Source organism: Sebastes umbrosus, chromosome 21 (assembly GCF_015220745.1).
Source record: "Sebastes umbrosus isolate fSebUmb1 chromosome 21, fSebUmb1.pri, whole genome shotgun sequence".
Lineage (NCBI taxonomy): Eukaryota > Metazoa > Chordata > Actinopteri > Perciformes > Sebastidae > Sebastes > Sebastes umbrosus.
Genome location: NC_051289.1, coordinates 11,222,996 through 11,242,108, shown reverse-complemented (window position 1 = coordinate 11,242,108; position 19,113 = coordinate 11,222,996). Strand labels below are relative to the sequence as shown.

General features: G+C 43.5%; 3 protein-coding genes across 15 annotated transcripts in view; 2 read left to right on the top strand and 1 right to left on the bottom strand.

Annotated features, from left to right (window-relative positions):
- The window catches only part of atp8a2 (ATPase phospholipid transporting 8A2), a 54,779-nt gene extending 52,911 nt beyond the window's left edge, over positions 1-1,868 (top strand). For all 12 annotated transcript variants that reach the window (XM_037757052.1, XM_037757058.1, XM_037757055.1 and 9 more), the window contains one exon: positions 324-1,868. In XM_037757052.1, coding sequence (XP_037612980.1) covers positions 324-418 — 95 coding nt within the window. In that variant the 3' untranslated portion in view covers positions 419-1,868. The remainder of the gene's footprint in view (positions 1-323) is intronic.
- Positions 1,869-2,636: 768 nt separating this feature from the next.
- Positions 2,637-12,060, bottom strand: LOC119480613 (protein shisa-2). 2 transcript variants are annotated; one of them, XM_037757069.1, is made up of 5 exons: positions 12,000-12,060; positions 11,752-11,877; positions 9,932-9,955; positions 9,001-9,339; positions 2,637-4,580 (listed from the first exon to the last, which is right to left on the bottom strand). In XM_037757069.1, exons 4-5 carry the CDS (start codon positions 9,302-9,304, stop codon positions 4,018-4,020), a joined length of 867 nt encoding a protein of 288 aa, XP_037612997.1. In that variant the 5' UTR covers positions 9,305-9,339; positions 9,932-9,955; positions 11,752-11,877; positions 12,000-12,060; the 3' UTR covers positions 2,637-4,017. The 2 variants fall into 2 exon arrangements, with proteins under 2 accessions (XP_037612997.1, XP_037612996.1); XM_037757068.1 differs by lacking the exons at positions 11,752-11,877; positions 12,000-12,060 and having other exon boundaries at positions 9,001-10,187.
- On the top strand, positions 12,057-18,860 carry spice1 (spindle and centriole associated protein 1). The gene is made up of 18 exons (XM_037757062.1): positions 12,057-12,229; positions 12,922-13,017; positions 13,332-13,379; positions 13,543-13,683; positions 13,886-13,988; positions 14,226-14,344; positions 14,468-14,556; positions 14,670-14,812; positions 14,907-15,032; positions 15,170-15,444; positions 15,670-15,801; positions 15,892-16,018; positions 16,110-16,217; positions 16,323-16,750; positions 18,129-18,315; positions 18,402-18,477; positions 18,569-18,632; positions 18,718-18,860. The coding sequence occupies exons 2-18, from the start codon at positions 12,922-12,924 to the stop codon at positions 18,772-18,774; spliced, it is 2,319 nt and encodes a 772-aa protein (XP_037612990.1). The 5' UTR covers positions 12,057-12,229; the 3' UTR covers positions 18,775-18,860.
- The last annotated feature ends 253 nt before the right edge of the window (positions 18,861-19,113 follow it).

Sequence of the window (19,113 nt, the reverse complement as noted above, 5' to 3'; positions counted from 1 at the left end):
ATTTGAAAATCTGGCAAACAATGCAGAGAGTAAATGAGGAGAGTAAATCGATTCCCAGTATTCCGACAATATTTGGCTGGGAAAACATACACTGAGTTAGCCAATCCAATATAACAGTCCTATAATGAATACCACATTTGTGAAACTTGATTCAACTTTATGGTCATTTTTGAGGCAGTGGTTTGTCTGCACACAAACACATTAAGTACAAAAACTGGAGTACAGCGCTGTCGTACTGCACTGCAATACATCACACAGGTGTTTCTGTTTTTCCAATCACAACCCAACATTCATGTCCTCCCTCCTCTTGTCTCTGTCTGCAGATGGCTATGCCTTCTCTCAAGAGGAGCACGGCGTGGTGTCCCAATCCCAGGTAGTGCGCTCCTACGACACCACCCGCGAACGCCCCAGCCTCTAGCCCCGCCCCTGACCAAGGCTTCGGCTCACCGTAGCAATGGTTATCAAGGTGACAGCGGAGACAGACTTAACGTGACACCCCCTCACGCCGGGTGACCGACCCCTGCTGTGGCCTTACTGGAACTATGACCTGACCCCTCGCCGAGGGAGGGGGGTCACGGTCGGGCGTGGAGGCCGTCGCTGGCGCATAGAGGACTGACTTGAGAGAAGGGACCAGGCCGGCTTTATGAGGAAAAAAAAAAACATTCTCCAAACTCAAACAAGCTGCACAGGCATGAGCAATCATATTCACGCACAGACATGACGAGTCAAACTCAGAGACTGCTGCTCATATCTGTATACCCCACAGACTGGGTTTGCTTCATGCCACTGTGTGTTTATCTGTGTGTGTGTGTGTGTGTGTGTGTGTGCGTGTATGTGCGCATTCCCGTGCGCCTGTATCTGCCTGTGCATGTATGTCTGCACGCATCGGCGCTCCCGTGTTTGTGTGCATGTGTGTGTCGGCACCGCGTGCGTTCGCTTCCACGTTCTCTCTCGTCTCTCTCGTGAGGTGGGTTTCGCTCGTCTGTCATCACATGCCGACGCGGGAGGGGAGTGGGACGTCAAAATAAACACACGCACACACGCACTGATGAATTCCTTAAAAAAGGGAAGTAGGGAGGGAGGGAAAGCAAAGAGCGAGGACCGCCGCAGCACTGAACCCCAGCTACAGGCCCCCCCCGTCCCATCGCAGCACCAAGCCTCACTGCCAAACACCACAGAGATGCCACTGAGGCAGAACGCTCACGCCAAACTGGACCACCACCCTGCTGCAACCCCGCCCACCCCGCCCACCCCACCGGGACGTCCTCTTGCTTATCTCTCCTTCATGTCTTCCCTCCTATCTCTCCATCTCCTAGCCGCTCCGCAGCCTCCACGTCTCTCCTCCTCTCACACATCTCCTCGTCTTGGCCAGTTTTAAAACCCCACTTTGTTTCCTGTTGTTTCTGACCGCTCCTGTGATTCCTGATGCCACCTCCCGAGCATCGTCAGCTGACACAGAAGCCCGGCATTAGAGCTTCCTTCCAGTTTATTTGGATTTCCATTCTTAACTGGACTCTTTCTTTTTTTTTTTTATTATCATTAAAGTGTTTGTGTTTATATATATTTTTTTTCTCTTTTCATTAATGCCTGTTTTTGTACTCATATGTGGAGACACACGTCTTAGAGGGAATATTTTACTTGAACTAGCGCTAATAGGCATCCAAACAGAAGGGATCTGATTGAGACACTTGTGTTATTCTGGCTCTGGGATTGGTCTGAATGTAGAGTCCATTGTGTGTGTGAGTGTGTGTGTGTGTGCTCTGTGTTGAGGACACTCTGGTTCAGGAATGCAAGAGTGAAAGGGTGGGAGAGAGGAGGGGTTGTCCATCCGAGTCCTAATCATTAAATCTAATCAATCCATGGCCTGACTAAATGTCTCCGTCTCTTGACTGTCTACTCGTGTTTTCAATCTGTGGCTACGGGGTAGTAGGAGGAGTTTACATTGTGTGCTTAAAATGGATCAAAAGGCATGGATGATTTCATACATTACCAGAATCAAACCTGTCCCACGCTCCCTCTTGAAGCTCAGGAGAGAGTCAGTGTAGACAGGCCGTTAGAGGATTAATACACCCCCCCAGCCCCTGGACAACGGAGTCCAACTGCCTTTCCCACCCACCTTCCTGGATGTGTCCCAGACCAAACCGACTACAGCTGCTCCAGTATGGAGAATCCATCGAGCCGAGCAGGAGCCAAAGAGCCATTTATGCTTTTCAACTCCTCCCCCGTGACTCCCTCAACGGCCCCGCTCCGCTTTCCACATTACTGTAGTTTCTGCCAAGACTACACCTCCACACCACACGTCATAGTTTTTAAACTGCCCATTGTTGCGGTTTACTGTGAGTCGGGGTGATGTGACGGGTATTGGGTCTATCCACTGTGGGTGGTAGAGCTGTCTGTGAATGTGTGTAATTAGTGTTTCTAATAGCTTAACCATCAGTGTGTTTGTGTTTCAAGGGGATTAAGATGTGAGACAGTTGTTTGTGTGAAACCCATTCACCTCAGATTTGTTTCTTACCAAGTTTCCAAGCATGTAAATCTCACTTATGCAGAGGAGCAATGGCAACAAAGCATAGCTTGATATGTTTATGACAGTAGAAGGTGATAAAACACTGAAACACACATGTACTGGACACTGATTTCTGTTTAAAAGTTGTTTATTTATTTTTTTAATTCATATGAAAAAACTCCTGCATCAAATTGGACCAATTTTCATTTTACAGATGCTCTTATTTTGTCACACACACAAGCTGCCTATCGCATATTACAGACATTGTGCTCGGCGTACAGATGAGGTACACACAAACATACCAGTTTCAGTTTCTTTGGGACATCTCGGGCTGCACGCTCAGTGGAGCAGCACATTCCTCAAGTTGCATGTTACCGGTGACCCAGCTGCACAACAGGGAAAAAAAAAAAAAGCAACTTTGACTCATTGTTTTTAGATTAACAACCATTTCTGTGCTGTTCTTAAGTGGGAAATAATGAGTCAAAGCTGCCCTGGAGCTGCCCGTGCCCTCTGCTAACGCACTGAACTGTGGTAGTGTTAAACACACACACACACACATCTCACAGGAGAGAAGTGAACGGGGCAGTTTTCACTGTATAATTAACTTGGCAATCTTCAAAGAGCTGCCTTCTCTGCCACACACTTGTCGGGTACATTAACTGCCAGGCTTGCTTGAATATTTACTTTTTTTTTTGGTGGGTGTGAGTGTGTTTCCGCTCAGGGCAGTTTTTTTGTGTTTTTTTCTTTTTGGGTGGCAGGAGGGGGGTTTGTATCGTAGGGTGGAGCGTCACAGTCTATGTCCTGTGTTCACTTCATTAGAGTTTAAATGGTCTACAGGGAGATCACCACCTGCCTTTCCCATCAGTTCACTCACAGTTAACTCATGCAACCACATCCCTCCTCTGTGCCGACTCGCACACATACAGTACAAACATGCTTTCTCTCCTCACGCTTTCAACACAAACAAACGCATACTGTATAAACCACTCACAACCATTCACAAGTGCAGATGTGCACATGGCATAAACACAGCATGTGGTCATAATTTTTTTTTTTTTTTCATACAGTTCACTGCTATAAATCATCCAGTCATCACTCACTCCAGCACAAATAAGCCAACAAATCTTTTTCTCACTCTCGCATACGCACACATGCAACACAAACACACGCACAGACTTTATTTGAGCTGCAGTGAGCTGTGCATGATCGCCCATCTGGGCTGTGTAACCCTCCTATAGGCAGTTTCGTCTTTGCATCAAGACAGAAAATTGTTTATGCGTCCGTCATAGGTTGAGCTTAGCTCATTCCGACTCGCCAAGAGATCATATGACACACTAAACAGACGCACACCGCACACAATAGCAAGGCAGGCCCTGCAGCCAGCAACGGCTTTATGAGTCCTTCATGTGAGTCCCTGCCTTTTCTTTTTTTCCACTCTGGCAGCGGCCCCTAAAGGTCTCTGGCGCGGTCCTCACAGGTTCAACAAAGTGGCAGAGTGGTCTGCGGGTTCATCATACAGTCACTGCGGGGTATTTCTGGTCATTGGAGACACTGCACCCAACATTTGGAGGAGGGCAGGGTGACTGGAGGGGTCTGTACCCGCCCTGAGTGGGGTCCAGGTAGGTCGTGGCAGGGTGGGCGTAGCCGATGTACTGCGGGTGAAGAAACTGTCCCTGGTGAGGCATGATTTGCGTGGCCTGCTGGCAGTTGAGCACAGAGAAGTTGGTGGGCATGTTGACGAAGACGCTGGCGTCCGGGGGCAGGCAGCAGGAGGCCTGGGCCCGCATGAGTTGAGGGGGAGCTTGGCGGGGTGCGGCGGGCGGCGCGGAGGAGCTGGACGAGGTGGCCGTGCTGGACTGGCGGGACGAGGAACCCCTGGAGGTCCCCACGCTGGCCATCATAGGGATGGTCTCAAGGAGGCGACCGCCACCGGCGCCTCCTCCTGTCGCACCTCCTGACGACAGCTCCTGCTTGGGCCGGAGGCAGCGGCAGCAGCACACGGCGACCACAGAGCCCACCAGGATGAACGCTACAAACACCGAGCCCACGATCAGGAAGGGCACATAGATGGGAACTGCAGAGAGAGAAGAAGAGACACTTTCAAAAACAGCTTTTGTGGCAAAACATTAACTTCTAAGTTAGACTTCAGAGCAGTACCGCCTCACTCACACACACACACACACACACACACACACACACACACGTGTCTTGGTTCCCTGCACAAGCAAAGCTCCTACATGTGAGTGGAGATTTGGTGAGACAGTGAAACAAAAGAATGAGCAGAGAGGAGTGTTTGGACTCGGCTAGAAGAATGAGAGGTGCACTGGGACCGAGTCCCCAGGGAGCCCCGGGCTCTCATTAGCAGTTATTAACTTTGTTTTGATCTGTTTTAATCCTCAGCACCCTGCTGTGTCCCCAGCCTCCTCGACCCTGCAGACCTGTGTGTGTGCGTGTGTGTGTGTGTGTGTGTGTTTGCATGGGTGACATTCTTAAGCCCGGCTGCCAGCAGATATTTGTGACCCTTCTTTTTCCTCGGCTATTTATGACCAACCCTTTGAAACTAAGTTACTCAAGTTGAACTACAGTACTTGGCTTCTGCTTAAAGAAGGGTATTAAAAGTTGACTGATTTAATGGAGCTGAATGGGAGCTCATTCAGGCCTTTAAATCAAAAGGAGTAAGCCAATTTCTTCTCACTGACCTTTTTTTTCTTTTTCTTTAAAACAGCAAATCAGACTGGTAAGAAAGTACTCTCACTATTCCACCAATCGCTGGGTCATATAGCAGAGGCGTTATTAAACAAATCTTGACATTTTTATATGTTAAGATCTCAGTTCCATCTGTAAATTTGCTAAGTGAGCGGGAGAGGCTCCAACAACAACTTTGAAACACGATCAACAATAACTTTCCTTAAATTTTTTGTTCTAATTTCAACGAGTGAACTCTTTTTGGCAGAAACGGGGTGACCGGCGAGATGAGGTCACTTCTGAGGTGTTTTCCCCTCTCCTTCATTCCCATGCTCGCTCGCACAAACACCTTACAAACACAATAACGAGCATGTTACAGTATAAGTGATTGGTTGTGTTTTATTGTTCCCACAGGGTGTAGTTATTTTCCGCTCTGAATGTGCCCATGTGTTATGAGGTGTAACTGTATGCCAAAGAGAGAGAGGTGGCAGCCGGCTCCGGTTTCCTTTTGTCTCTTTGAAATGCATCCACGCGGCCTTGAGAAACTTTTTCAAAATGCTCATCAAAAGTAGGCAGGGTATTAAAGGGATTACTGCATGAGACCTGTTAAGAGCTGAGGGGACATTGATCGGCTGAGGCGGTTAAGACCAGGTGACAAAAGACCCAGGCCAGCGGCAGAAGAGGCCGAGACACGGTGACATGAAACCAACTAGGACCTCGACCCCGTTTCCCTTTGACGAGAAGCGGTGTCGACTTCAGAGGCTAGTGCTCCTCACAGCTACACACCTTCCAGTAAACAGGTTTTAACAGGAACTCGTGTTATGGCAACACATATATAAGTTACAAGAGCAGAATTATCCCATAGCGCCTTTCTGTTTTCCTGCACTTATATGGCCTCCACCTGAACATCTCAGCCTCCACTCCCTTTTTCTGCATGGATGATGGGGATTAGTAATTGCAGAAATGTTCGTCTTGTTTTACTTCATCCCTGCTTTCAACTGTAGAGCTGCTTTCCAAAACTGTAAATCAGTGATGGAAGGGGTAAAAAAACACCACTTAAAGTTCAGCAAATAGGCTGCAGTGGTGGAAGAAGTTCTCAGATGCTTGTGCAAGTAAAAATACCAAAACTTTTAAAAAAGACCTATTATGATTTTGTGCTTTTCCCCTTTCCTTTAGTGTGTTATATAGTTTTTTTGTGCATGTAAAAGGTCTGCAAAGTTACAAAGTCCACGCCAAAGGGAGTTACTCTTCGCCACAGAAACACTGCTCCTGAACTGCATGAAACACCTTGCTTGAAGTCCCGCCTTTTCTTCTGCAACATGGTGATGTCACCAAGTAACACATTTGCATAACGGCTAGTTTGGCACACCCTCAAACAAAGCTAGTTAGAGTGGAGCTGGAGCGGAGTCTGAAGAGTTTGGTTCGGTTGACCAATCACAACAGCGAGCCAGCTGACCAATCAGAGCAGACTCAAACAGAGCGTTTCAGACAGAGGATGAAAAGAGGTGCTGAGGCACGGCCGGTATGAGAAAAGTAAAGCGCTTTTTGAACATTAAAGTATGTAAACATGTTCTAGTAACTAGAACATGTTTACATACTTTTAATACAAATACAAGCATGCACCTGAAAATGAGCATAATAGGTCCTCTTAAATCTCTCTTTGGGGAACTTCTAACAACTCATAGACATCTGAAACGCGACAAAGGGTTCACAGTAGACACTGGAACTACTGGTTTAATATTTAGTAATGTATTGCACTTTATAATATGTCTTTTAATGTAAAATCTTAATGTGTAACTAGTAACTACAGCTGTCAGATAAATGTTGTTGAGTAAAAAATGGTATTTCCCTCTGAGTTGTGGTGAAGTAAAAGTATAAAATAGCATGGAAATGGAAAGTAAAGTACAAGTACCTCTACTCAAGTAGACTAAATGTACTTTGCACTGCTGAGCTTGTAAATCTGGAAAACTGTTCTGGCTTTGTCAAATGCAAAACTTTTAAAAAAGCACTTTATTTCTGCATCTCTTGCTAAGGGGATATTTTCCCATTTTGTGCACATGGTGGTTGAAACCCTCCTATTGTTCCCTGTCACTCCTCCACACCTGTCGCTGCCGTTGAGCTGTGGCAGCCATGCCGCAGCAACAGCAGCCGACTCTCTTAAGCTCTTGTTTTGGGCACAATCTCTGCAGCTAGACTCTCCCTCGTCTCCCTCGTCTCTCCCACGGGCATTCTCCTGTTCCTAAATACCATATGTTCCTTCATGTCGAGCACATTAATAATTTCCTGCCTGTTATCCATTGACGTTTACAGTGTGTATCTTTCCCGGATGATTAATAGGCTGCAAGCGAATGAAAAATGAATGAAATGCCCAAAGTGAACTTCCTCTTTTCTGAGTGAGGAGAAAAGCTGCTTTTCTTTAAGTTCTGTTGGCTGGAGGCCACTGGATGAAATGTATATACCCCTTCCTGCAGCGATAAGGCATGATTGTCCAAGCAAATGACAGATTATAGCTGGAGGTCCAAAAGAGGGCACGATATCCTCCAGGGAAACGTGAAGTAAGCCTGTGTTGCCTTTCTCTCTGATGTCCAATATTTGCTCTATTTTCCTGGAGCAGTTATCAACTTGTTGATCTTTTATTCAAGATATGAGGCAGCTTCAAGAGGCTTTATGGTAGATTAATTTATGGGAATGTAAGCAATGATGAATGAGGGGAAACAGTTTGTATTGTTACCTAATCCACCATATAATTTGGGTTATATTTTGCCTTTAGTTTTGGTAATGATTCCTCTCTTAAAAGCAGTTTGAGTGTGTTGTTTGAGTGTGGATCCCTTGAAAGCACCACAGACACCAGAGAGACTGGGATTACAGGAGGAGAGGGACTCCACGAGTCTGCTAGGAAATGATACATAACAGGATTTGTGCTTTTTTATGAGCAGAGCTGTCAGCGCCTTCGGGTGAGCCACTGTCCAAGATCCGGTCAAGTCCAAACTTGATCCCCGTGGGGACAATGTGATCTGAGCTCCCCCGGCCCCTCTTTGCACTGTTACAGGCCAGAACAAACACAGCTATTTATAAGTGCAGCACGACACAGTTTACCATTTGTGAGTGCAGGAGTCTGCTGCTGCTGCTGCTGCTGCTGTCTCCTGTGCAGCTGTCGTTGCCAACCGGGGGGACAGGCAGCAGATGAGCCTTTTTAACAGGGAGACACTGTGGGACTGTTGGGTTTATGAGGGGAAACTGAAACTTGTAATGGGTCTGCAATTTGCAATATCAAATTCAAGACATCCTGTGCATGCACCTTGGGCATTGCATTCATTCATGAGTCACTTTTAATTACATTAATTTGGAAAAAACCCCAAAAAAAACAAAGGTTAGGCAATTAGTTTTAGTATCAGTCTTTCTCTGACATAAATCACAAAGGAAACTGGTGTATAAGGGTTATATTTGTGCAAGTATTATTGAGTTTTTACTATAAAACTAACATATTTTTATGCATTTATTTGTATGTTAATCCTTTTTCATTGTCTTTGCCCTATTTTGCAGTATAGGTTCACATGTTTTCTTTAAGTATCTATAATGAAGACTGATTATGATTATTAACATACATGTGTGCAAGTATTATTGAGTTTTTACTATAAAACTAACATATTTTTATGCATTTATTTTCAATGTTAATCCTTTTTTTCATTGTTTTGCCCTCTTTTGCAGTAGGTGCACATGTTTTCTTTAAGTATCTATAATGAAGACTGATTGATGAACATCAACATACATCATAAGTTGCTGAAACAGTAGAAGTTCTGGGTTAATACCTGCAGCTGAGTCCTTGTTCTCCTTGCTCGCTGTGCCTGGATCCTGAGCCTGCCGGTCGTTATCGCAGCTGCCCTGGTCCAGCCTCGCCTCGGTGCTGCCGCAGCAGTAGCGCAGCTCGCACTTCCCGCAGCAGATGATCGATTCAACTCCATCGATCTTCTCCGGACACTGGAAGCCTTCCTTCCACGCACCCTGGTTGTCGTGCCAACCGTGGCAGTACTCTCCACTGGCCTTCACGTCCATAACAACCAGGAGAAGAGTCACAAACGCGGTGGCGGACATCTGGAAACCTCCTCTCCACATCCTCCAGGAGGCTTTTTACTCCTCCAAGTCTAAACCTGGTGAGGAGGGGAGTGATACGGTGGATCTATGAGATGCAGGGAGCTGAGAGGATGAAGTGAGGGAGTAATAAACCACTTAAAAGCTGTCATTTGTTAGAGGAATCCCGTGCGTAATTCTCATCCAAAAACGTCTCCAGTGCGTAATTGTGATCCAAAAACGTCTCTAGTGCGTAATTTTGATCCAAAAACGTCTCCAGTGCGTAATTGTGATCCAAAAACGTCTCCAAAAGTGCGTAATTCTGATCCAAAAACGTTTCCAGTGCGTTATTCTGATCCAAAAACGTCTCTAGTGCGTAATTGGGATCCAAAAAAACGTCTCTAGTGCGTAATTCTGATCCAAAAACGTCTCCAAAAGTGACTCCACACTGTGGGTGATTATCCAAGAGTTGTAAAAAACAAAACACTAGATGCTATTGAAAATAACAGAAGCTTAACTAATACTCCAGCTGTAAACCTTCAGAGTTCTTGCTACTAATCCAGTATGGAGAAACTAAATGATCTTCATGTCTCCATGACTCTTCAAATGACTTTCCACAGTGGATGCAGAGAAACCAACACTTGTAGTCTGATCCATGTCGCTGTCACTCACTCCAGAGACTCCTCACCGACAGACCTGTGTGCAAAAAGGATAAGATTTCAAACTTTTTTTTTGTGGCTTGGTCCGCATTGTTGTGCAACCAGGTCCGGATCTGTGCAGCCTGATTGAAGCAAAGCGCGCAGAGTCTGTCCTAGTGTGCGCCAGAGTGAGAGGGGCGTGATGCAAACACACAACCTCCTTCCTTAATCCTTAAAGTAATAAACCGTAGGGACCTATGGAAGGAACTACTAGTGGTCATAATGCAAAGGGTAAAATGCAACTTCCGGGTGAAACCTTTAAAATAAAAGCCTAAAGCAGAATAAAATGCACTACTATGAAATTAGATAGATATATAGATAGATAGATATATATATAGATAGATAGATAGATAGATAGATAGATAGATAGATAGATAGTAACTTTATTGATCCTGAGGGAAATTCAAATTTCCAGCATCACAGTTCCATAGTGCAAAACATGTTAGTAAAAAGGCAGTAAAAAAGTTAGTAGTGCAAAGTACAAAGAAATATACCAGATATAAAAATACAAGGAGATGAAGAAAAACTGTTAAAACTGAATATAGTGCAGGGTAACAGCTGTGATACACGACTATTAATATAGTAATAGTAGAGATATATAGTGCAGAAGAGACTGTTAAAAATGAATATAGTGCAGGGTAATTCCAGTAGCTTAGTCTATGAAAGTGAACTGTGTGCATTATTATGTGTCCTGCAGATTAGAAGATAATTTGAAAAAAAGAATTTGTATTATTTGTTATATAAAAAATAGAAGATAATTAAAAAAGAATTCAAATTATTTATATATATATAAAAATGAAATATATGCATTTTTAAAAAGTTCAAATTATTTATTATATAAAAAATAGACGATAATGAAAAATAATTCAAATTATTTACATCTAAAAATTAGATAATAATGATAAAAATCATAATAATAATAATATAATAATTTAAATATAATAAATATATTAATAAAAATGCCATCTTTTTCCAGACCAGACCTCAAGCGTTTAGAGAATTTAGCTTGATTCATTTTTTATCTTTTGTCCTTTCAGATCTGCTTCAGAGACATTTGATTGGCTACACTATCTACCAATTATCAATCTATTTGCAGTCAATCACTTTCATTTGTCAGTGTCAATACAAGCCCTCCTCAAGCTTAACTTCTACATCAACTACTAATAAAATATTTACTACATCATGCTATTATTTTGCAAGTTGCTTTATTTCCGGTTGAATATTGTTGTGGGCTTGACGCAGCTGCTCCCATCATTCTACATCAGATATTTGCTAGAAGCTACCGCCCCAAAGTTCAGTTAAACTTTTCCAGGTTGAGTTTAATGTAGTTATCTCTTGGTGAAAAGGAGCTGAGAGATCTGTCAGCTTGGCTCTGAGCCTGCAGGGCAGCATCCCTCCTCTGCTGCACACCAACAGGGATTTACATGGTGACAATGCCATCTAGTGGTGTAGCCAGATGTTTGCTCCTTTAAGAACATCTGGCAATACCACTAGAGAAACTAGAAATGAACAAATGCAATGGAACAGAGGCCTCCTTAGAGTTTGACAAAGTTGCCAATCTTACAAATCGTTCTTGCAACGAATAAAGCTTATGAAGATTGGAGGGGTATGTATTTGCCCAAACAATATTACCATAAATCAGATAGGGATAAATCATGGAATAATATAAGGTTAATAAACAAGAAACATTTATGAAACTTCTTAGTTTTGAATGATTATATTATAATATTGACGATAAAACAACTAAAGGGTCTATTTAACTGTATAATGTACACTTTTATTGATGATAATTACCAGATTCCTCTCCAGATTCCTCTCCTCCAGTACTTCAATTCCCATGATGCTCCAGTGTGAAGCGGTGTCCATGGCAACAAGCACAGGAGGTGACGAGCAACTGTTTAAAAACTGTCACACAACAAACTGAGGAGGAGATTTTTGATGTTTAAAGCGCTGTTCATCAGTAATAATGATTCAATTATATTATTATCTTGACAATAAAACACCAAAGGGTCTATTTATACACTTTTATTCATGATACTTACCAGATTCCTCTTCAACCTGCTGATCCTCCAGTACTTCATTTCCCATGATGCTCCACGGTGAAGCGGTGTCCGTGGCAACAAGCACAGGAAGTGACGCGCAACTGTTTTAAAAACTGCCACACAACAAACTGAAGAGGAGACTTTGATGCTGTTCAACTTGTGATGGAGAAGTTATAGACAACCTGAAGCGCTCTTCTCTTGTAACTAACCGTGGCTTCGTAACGTGAAACGTGAGTGTTATTTCAATATGTGGCTAGCTTTTGTATGAAGTCACATTTTAGCTGACTTTAGCTAAAAGCTGTCAGATAGCTAGCTAACTTTAAGCAAGGCAGCTTTATTTATAGCACATTTCAGCAACAGGGCAATCAAAGTGCTTTACATAAACATTCAAGAATAATAAGAACATTAAGACATAATTAAAACAGTTATAAAAACATTGAAAATTAGAAAATAAAAGCTAGGATAGAAGCTAAAATAGAGTAAAACACACAAGAGTAAAAGCTCTAGTTCAGTATAAGATCATTATCTGGTTTAATAAAAGGCAGCAGCAGCAAACAGGAAGGTTTTAAGCTTTGATTTAAAAGAACTCAGAGTTGGAGTTGGTCCTGCAGGTTTCTGGGAGCTTGTTCCAGATGTTTGGTGCATAAAAACTGAACGCTGCTTCTTCTGCATGTTTAGTTGTGACTCTGGTGACACTAAGCAGACCTGATCCAGATGTCCTGAGAGGTCTGGATGCTTCATAACATAGCAGAAGAGCAGAAATGTATTTTGGCCCCTAAACCATTTCGTGCTTTGTAAACCAGCAGCAGTATTTTGAAATCAATTCTCTGAGAGAGACAGGGAGCCAGTGTAGAGACATTCTTTCTACTGTGAAGCCATAGGACTACTCTATTAGTAATCTACTCATATTGTCTGTGAACAGATGTCGTTTGTGAGAGTCGGGCGTCCACAACAACACACTAAAGGAAAAAGGCCTGTTCGCCCCAAGAAGGCAGCAGCTCCCCAAAAAGACTGGGTGGTGAGTACTGACATCTGCTCCACCTGTTGACTAGAAAAGTATGTACTTTTGTCAAGTACTTGTACTTTATTGGGATACATTCTTAAGCCAGTATTAGTACATTTTTAGGTAGGTGTTTTGATGAAGTAGCCTACAGTTACCACCGAAGGAGAAGAGGCCTCAATATTTACTGCTGCTCCTCTTCTCTCTCTCTCTTCTCCTGTCCTCCTCCCGTCCTCCTCTTCCTCCTCCTCCTCCTCACTCCTCCTCGTCTCTCTCTCCTCCTACATTTAGAAAACAATTAAGTAATTACAGCCCTATCTTGTTGGTTTCAGAGCACTGTCAATGACCTGTCTGTGCACAAGCTGTCACCTGCAGAGCTGGTAAGGTGTTTGACTGTGTGAGAAGCAATTCATACTGTTTCATCTCATACTATGCATTATAATAGCACTTGAACGTCATTTTAGTGAGCTGATAGTACTAAAACAATTAAATCCATTATTTCCAGCCCATATTTGCTTGTCTGATTGACCACTTCTGTTTTAGAGCCATCGGCACGAGATTCACAAGTCCCACAACAAGGCAGCGGCTCAGTGGGAGCTGAGGGAGAAAGCCCTACAGCGTCGTTTTAGACACCCTGGAAGTCCTGCACCTCTAGACCACGCCAGCCTCAGCATCATCAGGGAGGTGTGTGTGATGATGATTTCCATGTTACTGTTAGTTTCTTCTTTGCTAATTCAATTTTTGTTTCTTTTAAAACAAATCTAGTTTTGTTTGTTATACACAAACAATGTATTTAAAATGTAAATCCCACTGAAAAACCTCCCTGGTGCTGAGTTTACAGGGTTTTTGCTGCTGGTGATGATGGTGGTGTGTTTTACTGCTGCAGGTGTTCTCTGACCAGCTGCTGCTGCAGGATGTGCTGGCTCGCTCCGACAGAGCCATGGCTGTGGTCAAAGACTTGTTTGGAGATGCTCCACGCAGGCAGACTGGTAGAAATCTTCTCATTCACTCTTTTGTTGTAGCTATAGGTACATGAATGCAGTGCTAAATGGATAACACGTGTTCAACTGTTCCCTGCTTGTAGACGTACGCAAACACATTTTAAGATATCTGGTTTTCCTAGAAGATTAGATGTTAATTACTAAACTAGTATTTGTCTTTATTATTTCTTCCTGAGATTTTAAGGATTTTTGGGTTGTATACAGAGTGTTTGTGTATTTCCGCAGGGCACCCCAGTGTGACGATGGCTCCAAACTGTGACTCTGACTCAAGGCTACCTGTGCTTCAAAGACCAGATCCTCCAACGCAGCTGTCACTGCTCAGCCATTCTATGATGGACCAACAGGTGTGCCAAGATAATGTCATACATTTGTGGTTTGTTATTTAATGTTTTCACCAGTTTTACTTTCTTGCATAAAGATTTTGGTCTGTATTAACATGTTTGCATATGTAAAATGGTTCTTTCCAGGCTCTTAATGAACTCGAAGCTTCAGAGGAAGACCACAGCGATGAAGATACCTGTCCTACTGGGAGTTCAGAATATCATGTAATCCATAGGTAATAATGCCTACGAAAAATTACGCAATCTGATTAAAATAATTTACTGATTACTACTGAAGTTTCAGATGACACTGACACCACTACATTGCTTGTTATACCTTTCTTTGCAGGGCCAATGTACGAAAAATGAAGGCACACTCTCGGAGTACAGTGATACAGCGACGGAAAGTCCAACGTCCCAACTCTGACCAGGCAGACAGCGATAATGTTCCTGTAACCCCCTGCACATCAGGCAGAGCACCGGCCCAAACAGGTAGGATGAAAAGATGAGGAGAACAAGTAAGAATGTATTTATTTCATGCAGTGAAATCCTTTTCCAAATTCAAACTCATCTCACCTTGTTTCAGCTCTCAATGCCTCAGTGGTTGTCAGGCGTGTTCGGTCCAGACAAAGCCAGTCAGAGGAAGGCCAGGGGGAACCGTCAGTCCTGGTTTCTCAGGTCCTGAACCCTGAGCTGCCTCTCAACCAGTCAGGTAATATCAGGAAGGTATCTGTTTCTTCATAATGTGTCACTCTGTGACAATGTGCCATCATATGAACTGCTAAACGCTGCAATAAACAGAAGAAATTAGTGGTATCTTCTTTGTGTTTCTCTGTATGTATTTATCAGGCAGGATCAGTAGTCGCACCAGCAGGAACAGGAAATGTGTTTCTCAGAGTTCAGAGCTGGATGGCTCCTCTGTCGCCTCTCTCAGCGGGGACCAGTCCAGTCTGGGCCTGCTGCAGGCCATGCTGGGTCAGGTGGAGGCAGACTTGGATACTCTGAGTCCTGACACTGTGCCAGCTTCAGCACAGAGTCCAAAACAACACAGAACTCAAGGCCTCACTGGATTCTCTGTCGCCTTGGTCTCCACTCTGGGACGTTTAGTGCACCTCCTCAAACAGGTACTGTAATTGATCCAATAAAGTCTTCATTAGACACTCGCATACATCCAACATGCATGGACACATAATGGGAATGTAATTGGCTTTGACTAGCCGTTGTTAAAGACCATACCAGTGTTTTAACCCCTTTAATCTTCTGCTACATCTGCATTACCATGCAACAATTACACACATTTGAGAACCCTAAACGCGAGCTGGTTGTACATTGTGATGATGATTCCTCAGAGGGAAGAGGAAGCTCAGGAAGAGGCTCGGGAGAGGAGACGACTGGAAGACGAGTTGAGAGAGCACCGTGGGCTGATAGATGCTCTCACTGCTGAGACGATGACTTTGAGAGAAGAGGCCACCGCCCTGCAGGTGAGACGGAGCTTACCACATGTTCTGACACTACTTTATTGTCCCGATTCCAACTGTGCTCCTAAATTGGTTCTTTTTGGTTCCTCTCAGGCTGGGTTGCAGCAGCGGACAACTGAGCTGGAGCAGAAGCTGGACACAGTGGTGTTGGTGATGGGGGGACTTGGACTACTGGAGGAACATGTTGACCCACCCCGAGACTCTGATGTCAAAGCTGCAGGTTCATACAGCTTGTGTTTATGTGTGTCTGTCTGTGCATGGCTATTTGCGTTGTAAATAGTGTATAATTGGTGTTCTCATGTCGTAAACAGCTTGTCAGTCAGTTGCTGAGCGAGATCCTGAACAACTACAAGCCTCTGTCTCTCCTGCCGTCTTGCTCTCCCCCCCTCGACAGAGAGACAACTGGCAACAAATTCCTGGTATCACTGTCTTTTGAGTTATCTGATTACAGCTGTATGCCTTCATACCATCTTACTCAATCAGCTGTAAGAAGCCTAATTTTGCTTTTTCCTCCTCTTCTTCAGTGATCCATCCTGTACTGCTGCACCAGGAGCTTCCTTCTGTAGACATCCTGCATTCCCGCGAGGACGTCCGCTCCTACAGCTCATCCTGCAGCGTCACCAGCCTTCCTCTCACCAGCCTACCCTCCTCTTCCTCATTATCGCTGACCTCCGACCCCCTCAGCTCAGAGCTCTCTCCAGAGGCCATGCTGGCCGAGATCGCTCAGCTGAACAGACAGAACGAGCTGATCAAGGCCCGACTTAGCCAGGCTAGGGGCCTGGGGTCAGAGGTCGAAGGATCGCCTGACAGTGGCAACGAGCAGAGGAGGTCGAGGTCCAGCAGCACAGGGAGAGTCACACCCCAAAGTGTCGGAGAGAGGAGGACGTCAGTTTCCAGCAGCACGGGGAGAAGGCACGTCCAGGCTGCTGAAGGAGAGCAGCTGACTAATCAGGTGTGATTAAGTCTCTCAAGGTGTCCTCCACACACCTTTCTGAAGATTTTAAAGGTCTTATTGATAACATTTTTATGTAGACGAATGTTTTTTTTAAATAATACATCCACAGAGCCTTTAGAAAGGTGCCGAATAAAAGTATGGCTTTTCCTGAAAAAAATTATGATTGTGAATCAATCATTTAAAAAACGTTGGCGGGTCCAAGATGATTTTTTTGTTTATCTCTGTGGAAGATATCTGACATTTGGTTCCCACTTCTAACAAGGCTTGTGCGCCAATAGTAAAACAACGTTGGTATGACGTAAGTAAGTAAGTAAGACTTGATTTATATAGCACATTTCATACAAGAGTTGCAGTTCAAAGTGCTTTACATAAAATCAATAAAAAAACAAGCAGAAAGAGCAGTGCATCGAGTCAACAAAATGATGATAAAAGTAATAAAACATTTTAGAACAGTAGAAATAGTAAAATATAAATAGTGCAGGATAAAATTCGTAGTGCAAGTTACAGAGAACTAGTGCAAGATAAAAATTATGAAATTAATAAAATGAAAAAGATAGGTATTACTAGACAGGGGTTTCTCTATAACTATGTTTTGTCTCTTAAGGAGACTGGAATATACCTCAGTACACGGGAGTATCTCTAAATCTAGCAAATCTAAAAAAGTTCGTAACTCTAGCAAATTCTTTCAGGAATATATCTACTCAACCCCACAGGAAAACTATATTTTGTCTCATAAGGAGACCGGAATATACCTCAGCATATACCCTTCACCATGTTGGTCGTAGAATATACCTCAGCGTATACCCCTCAGGACCGGAGATAGCTCTCCCCGCGGGACGTGGTATCTCTGGGTCATCAGTTAGTGTAAAAAAAACAGATAAACGGCTGAGATTGGTGGAAAGTGCCTGGCAACGACTTGTTGTGAAATGCAATGGAACGGGGGAGGGGGAACGCGGCATTTAGTGGCTGAATGTTATCAATGTTATCAATATCACCTTTAAGAATTAAATTCCTCTTTTTGAACGTCTACATCAAGTGTTCCATTACAGTCTAACTAAAGTTAGTGGAAATTTAGATGTGAAGCAATCCTCTTTATGTATCTGAAGGGCCATAGAGCATAAAATTAATTTTCCTGATGTACCTGAAATGTAAAGCTTTCTCTCATATTTTGAGATGTGTTAAAAAAAATGTTTTCTTAAAGCTAAAAAGTGAATGGGAGGAGAGATTTATCTTCGTGTTTTGTTAAACCAAATCCACAGTAATCATTTTTTGTCTTTCAGCCTTTCTATATTATGTAGTTTGAAACACAGAAACAAAGAATTCTCCCTGTCATCTGAGCTGATAATGATTTGTTTCTCTCCGTCTTCTTGCTCAGGCAACATCACCCAACACCCTCCATGTGAGCAGTGTGGAACAGCGCCTCCTGGAGCTGAACAGACAGAGTGCAGCGGCGAGGGGTCGACTGCTGGAGCTCATTGAGCAGCAGAAGCAAAGTGTTGGAGCCAAAGTTTCTCCCTCTGGTTCCCCCATCCCTCCTTCGGCCTTCAGCCCACATTCAGCAGGTATGGTGGCTCAACCTGACACGCCTCTGTCCATCCGTGTAATGGCCTGTCGCTGTAAAAAAAATAATGTATCATATCATTCTCAGCTGGAGGAGGAAGTCCAGAGGAGTCAATGCTGCTGCCTGCACTGGAGCTCCTGTCACAGCCTGGTGATGACAGACGGTGAGTCGCTCTTTTAGATGATATGGATGTTTAACAGACTTCTTATAAAACAATTTTCTTTACACATTATTATTATATTTCTGTGCTGCAGATCTGATGGTTGTGAAGTGTCTTCTCACAGTCTTGGAGGCGAAACGAGGGATGGCAAAACACAGGTACACACAAACTATAGGTTACCTGGAAGCACTCAGGTTTCTCCAAACTGTTGGATCTATAACATCTTTTCTTTTTGCACAACAGATGGAGAAACGGAGAGAGAGAGAGGGGTGGTTTGCCTTGTCGTCTCATGTGAGATGACAAGAGGAGTAATTATTTAAAGGACATGTTTTTAGTATTTTATCTATGCATTTTAAATGACTGAATTAAATGTGTTTTAAAATGAACTTTCTGTTTTTTTGTCCTCACTCTTAAGAAAAATACCTGTTTTGGATTTGAACATGGAAGCCTAGAGAGCATATCAGAGTTTAGCCCAAACCATTTTCTTTTATAAAAGTGAAACACACTGTTTTAAAATATGAACACTAAAGCATGAATCTATCCGTTTCTTTGTCAAATATTGTTTTACTATACTAAGCACCAAAACCATCCAAATATTATAAAATAAATAACATTTATTTTTAAATAATATTTTACTGG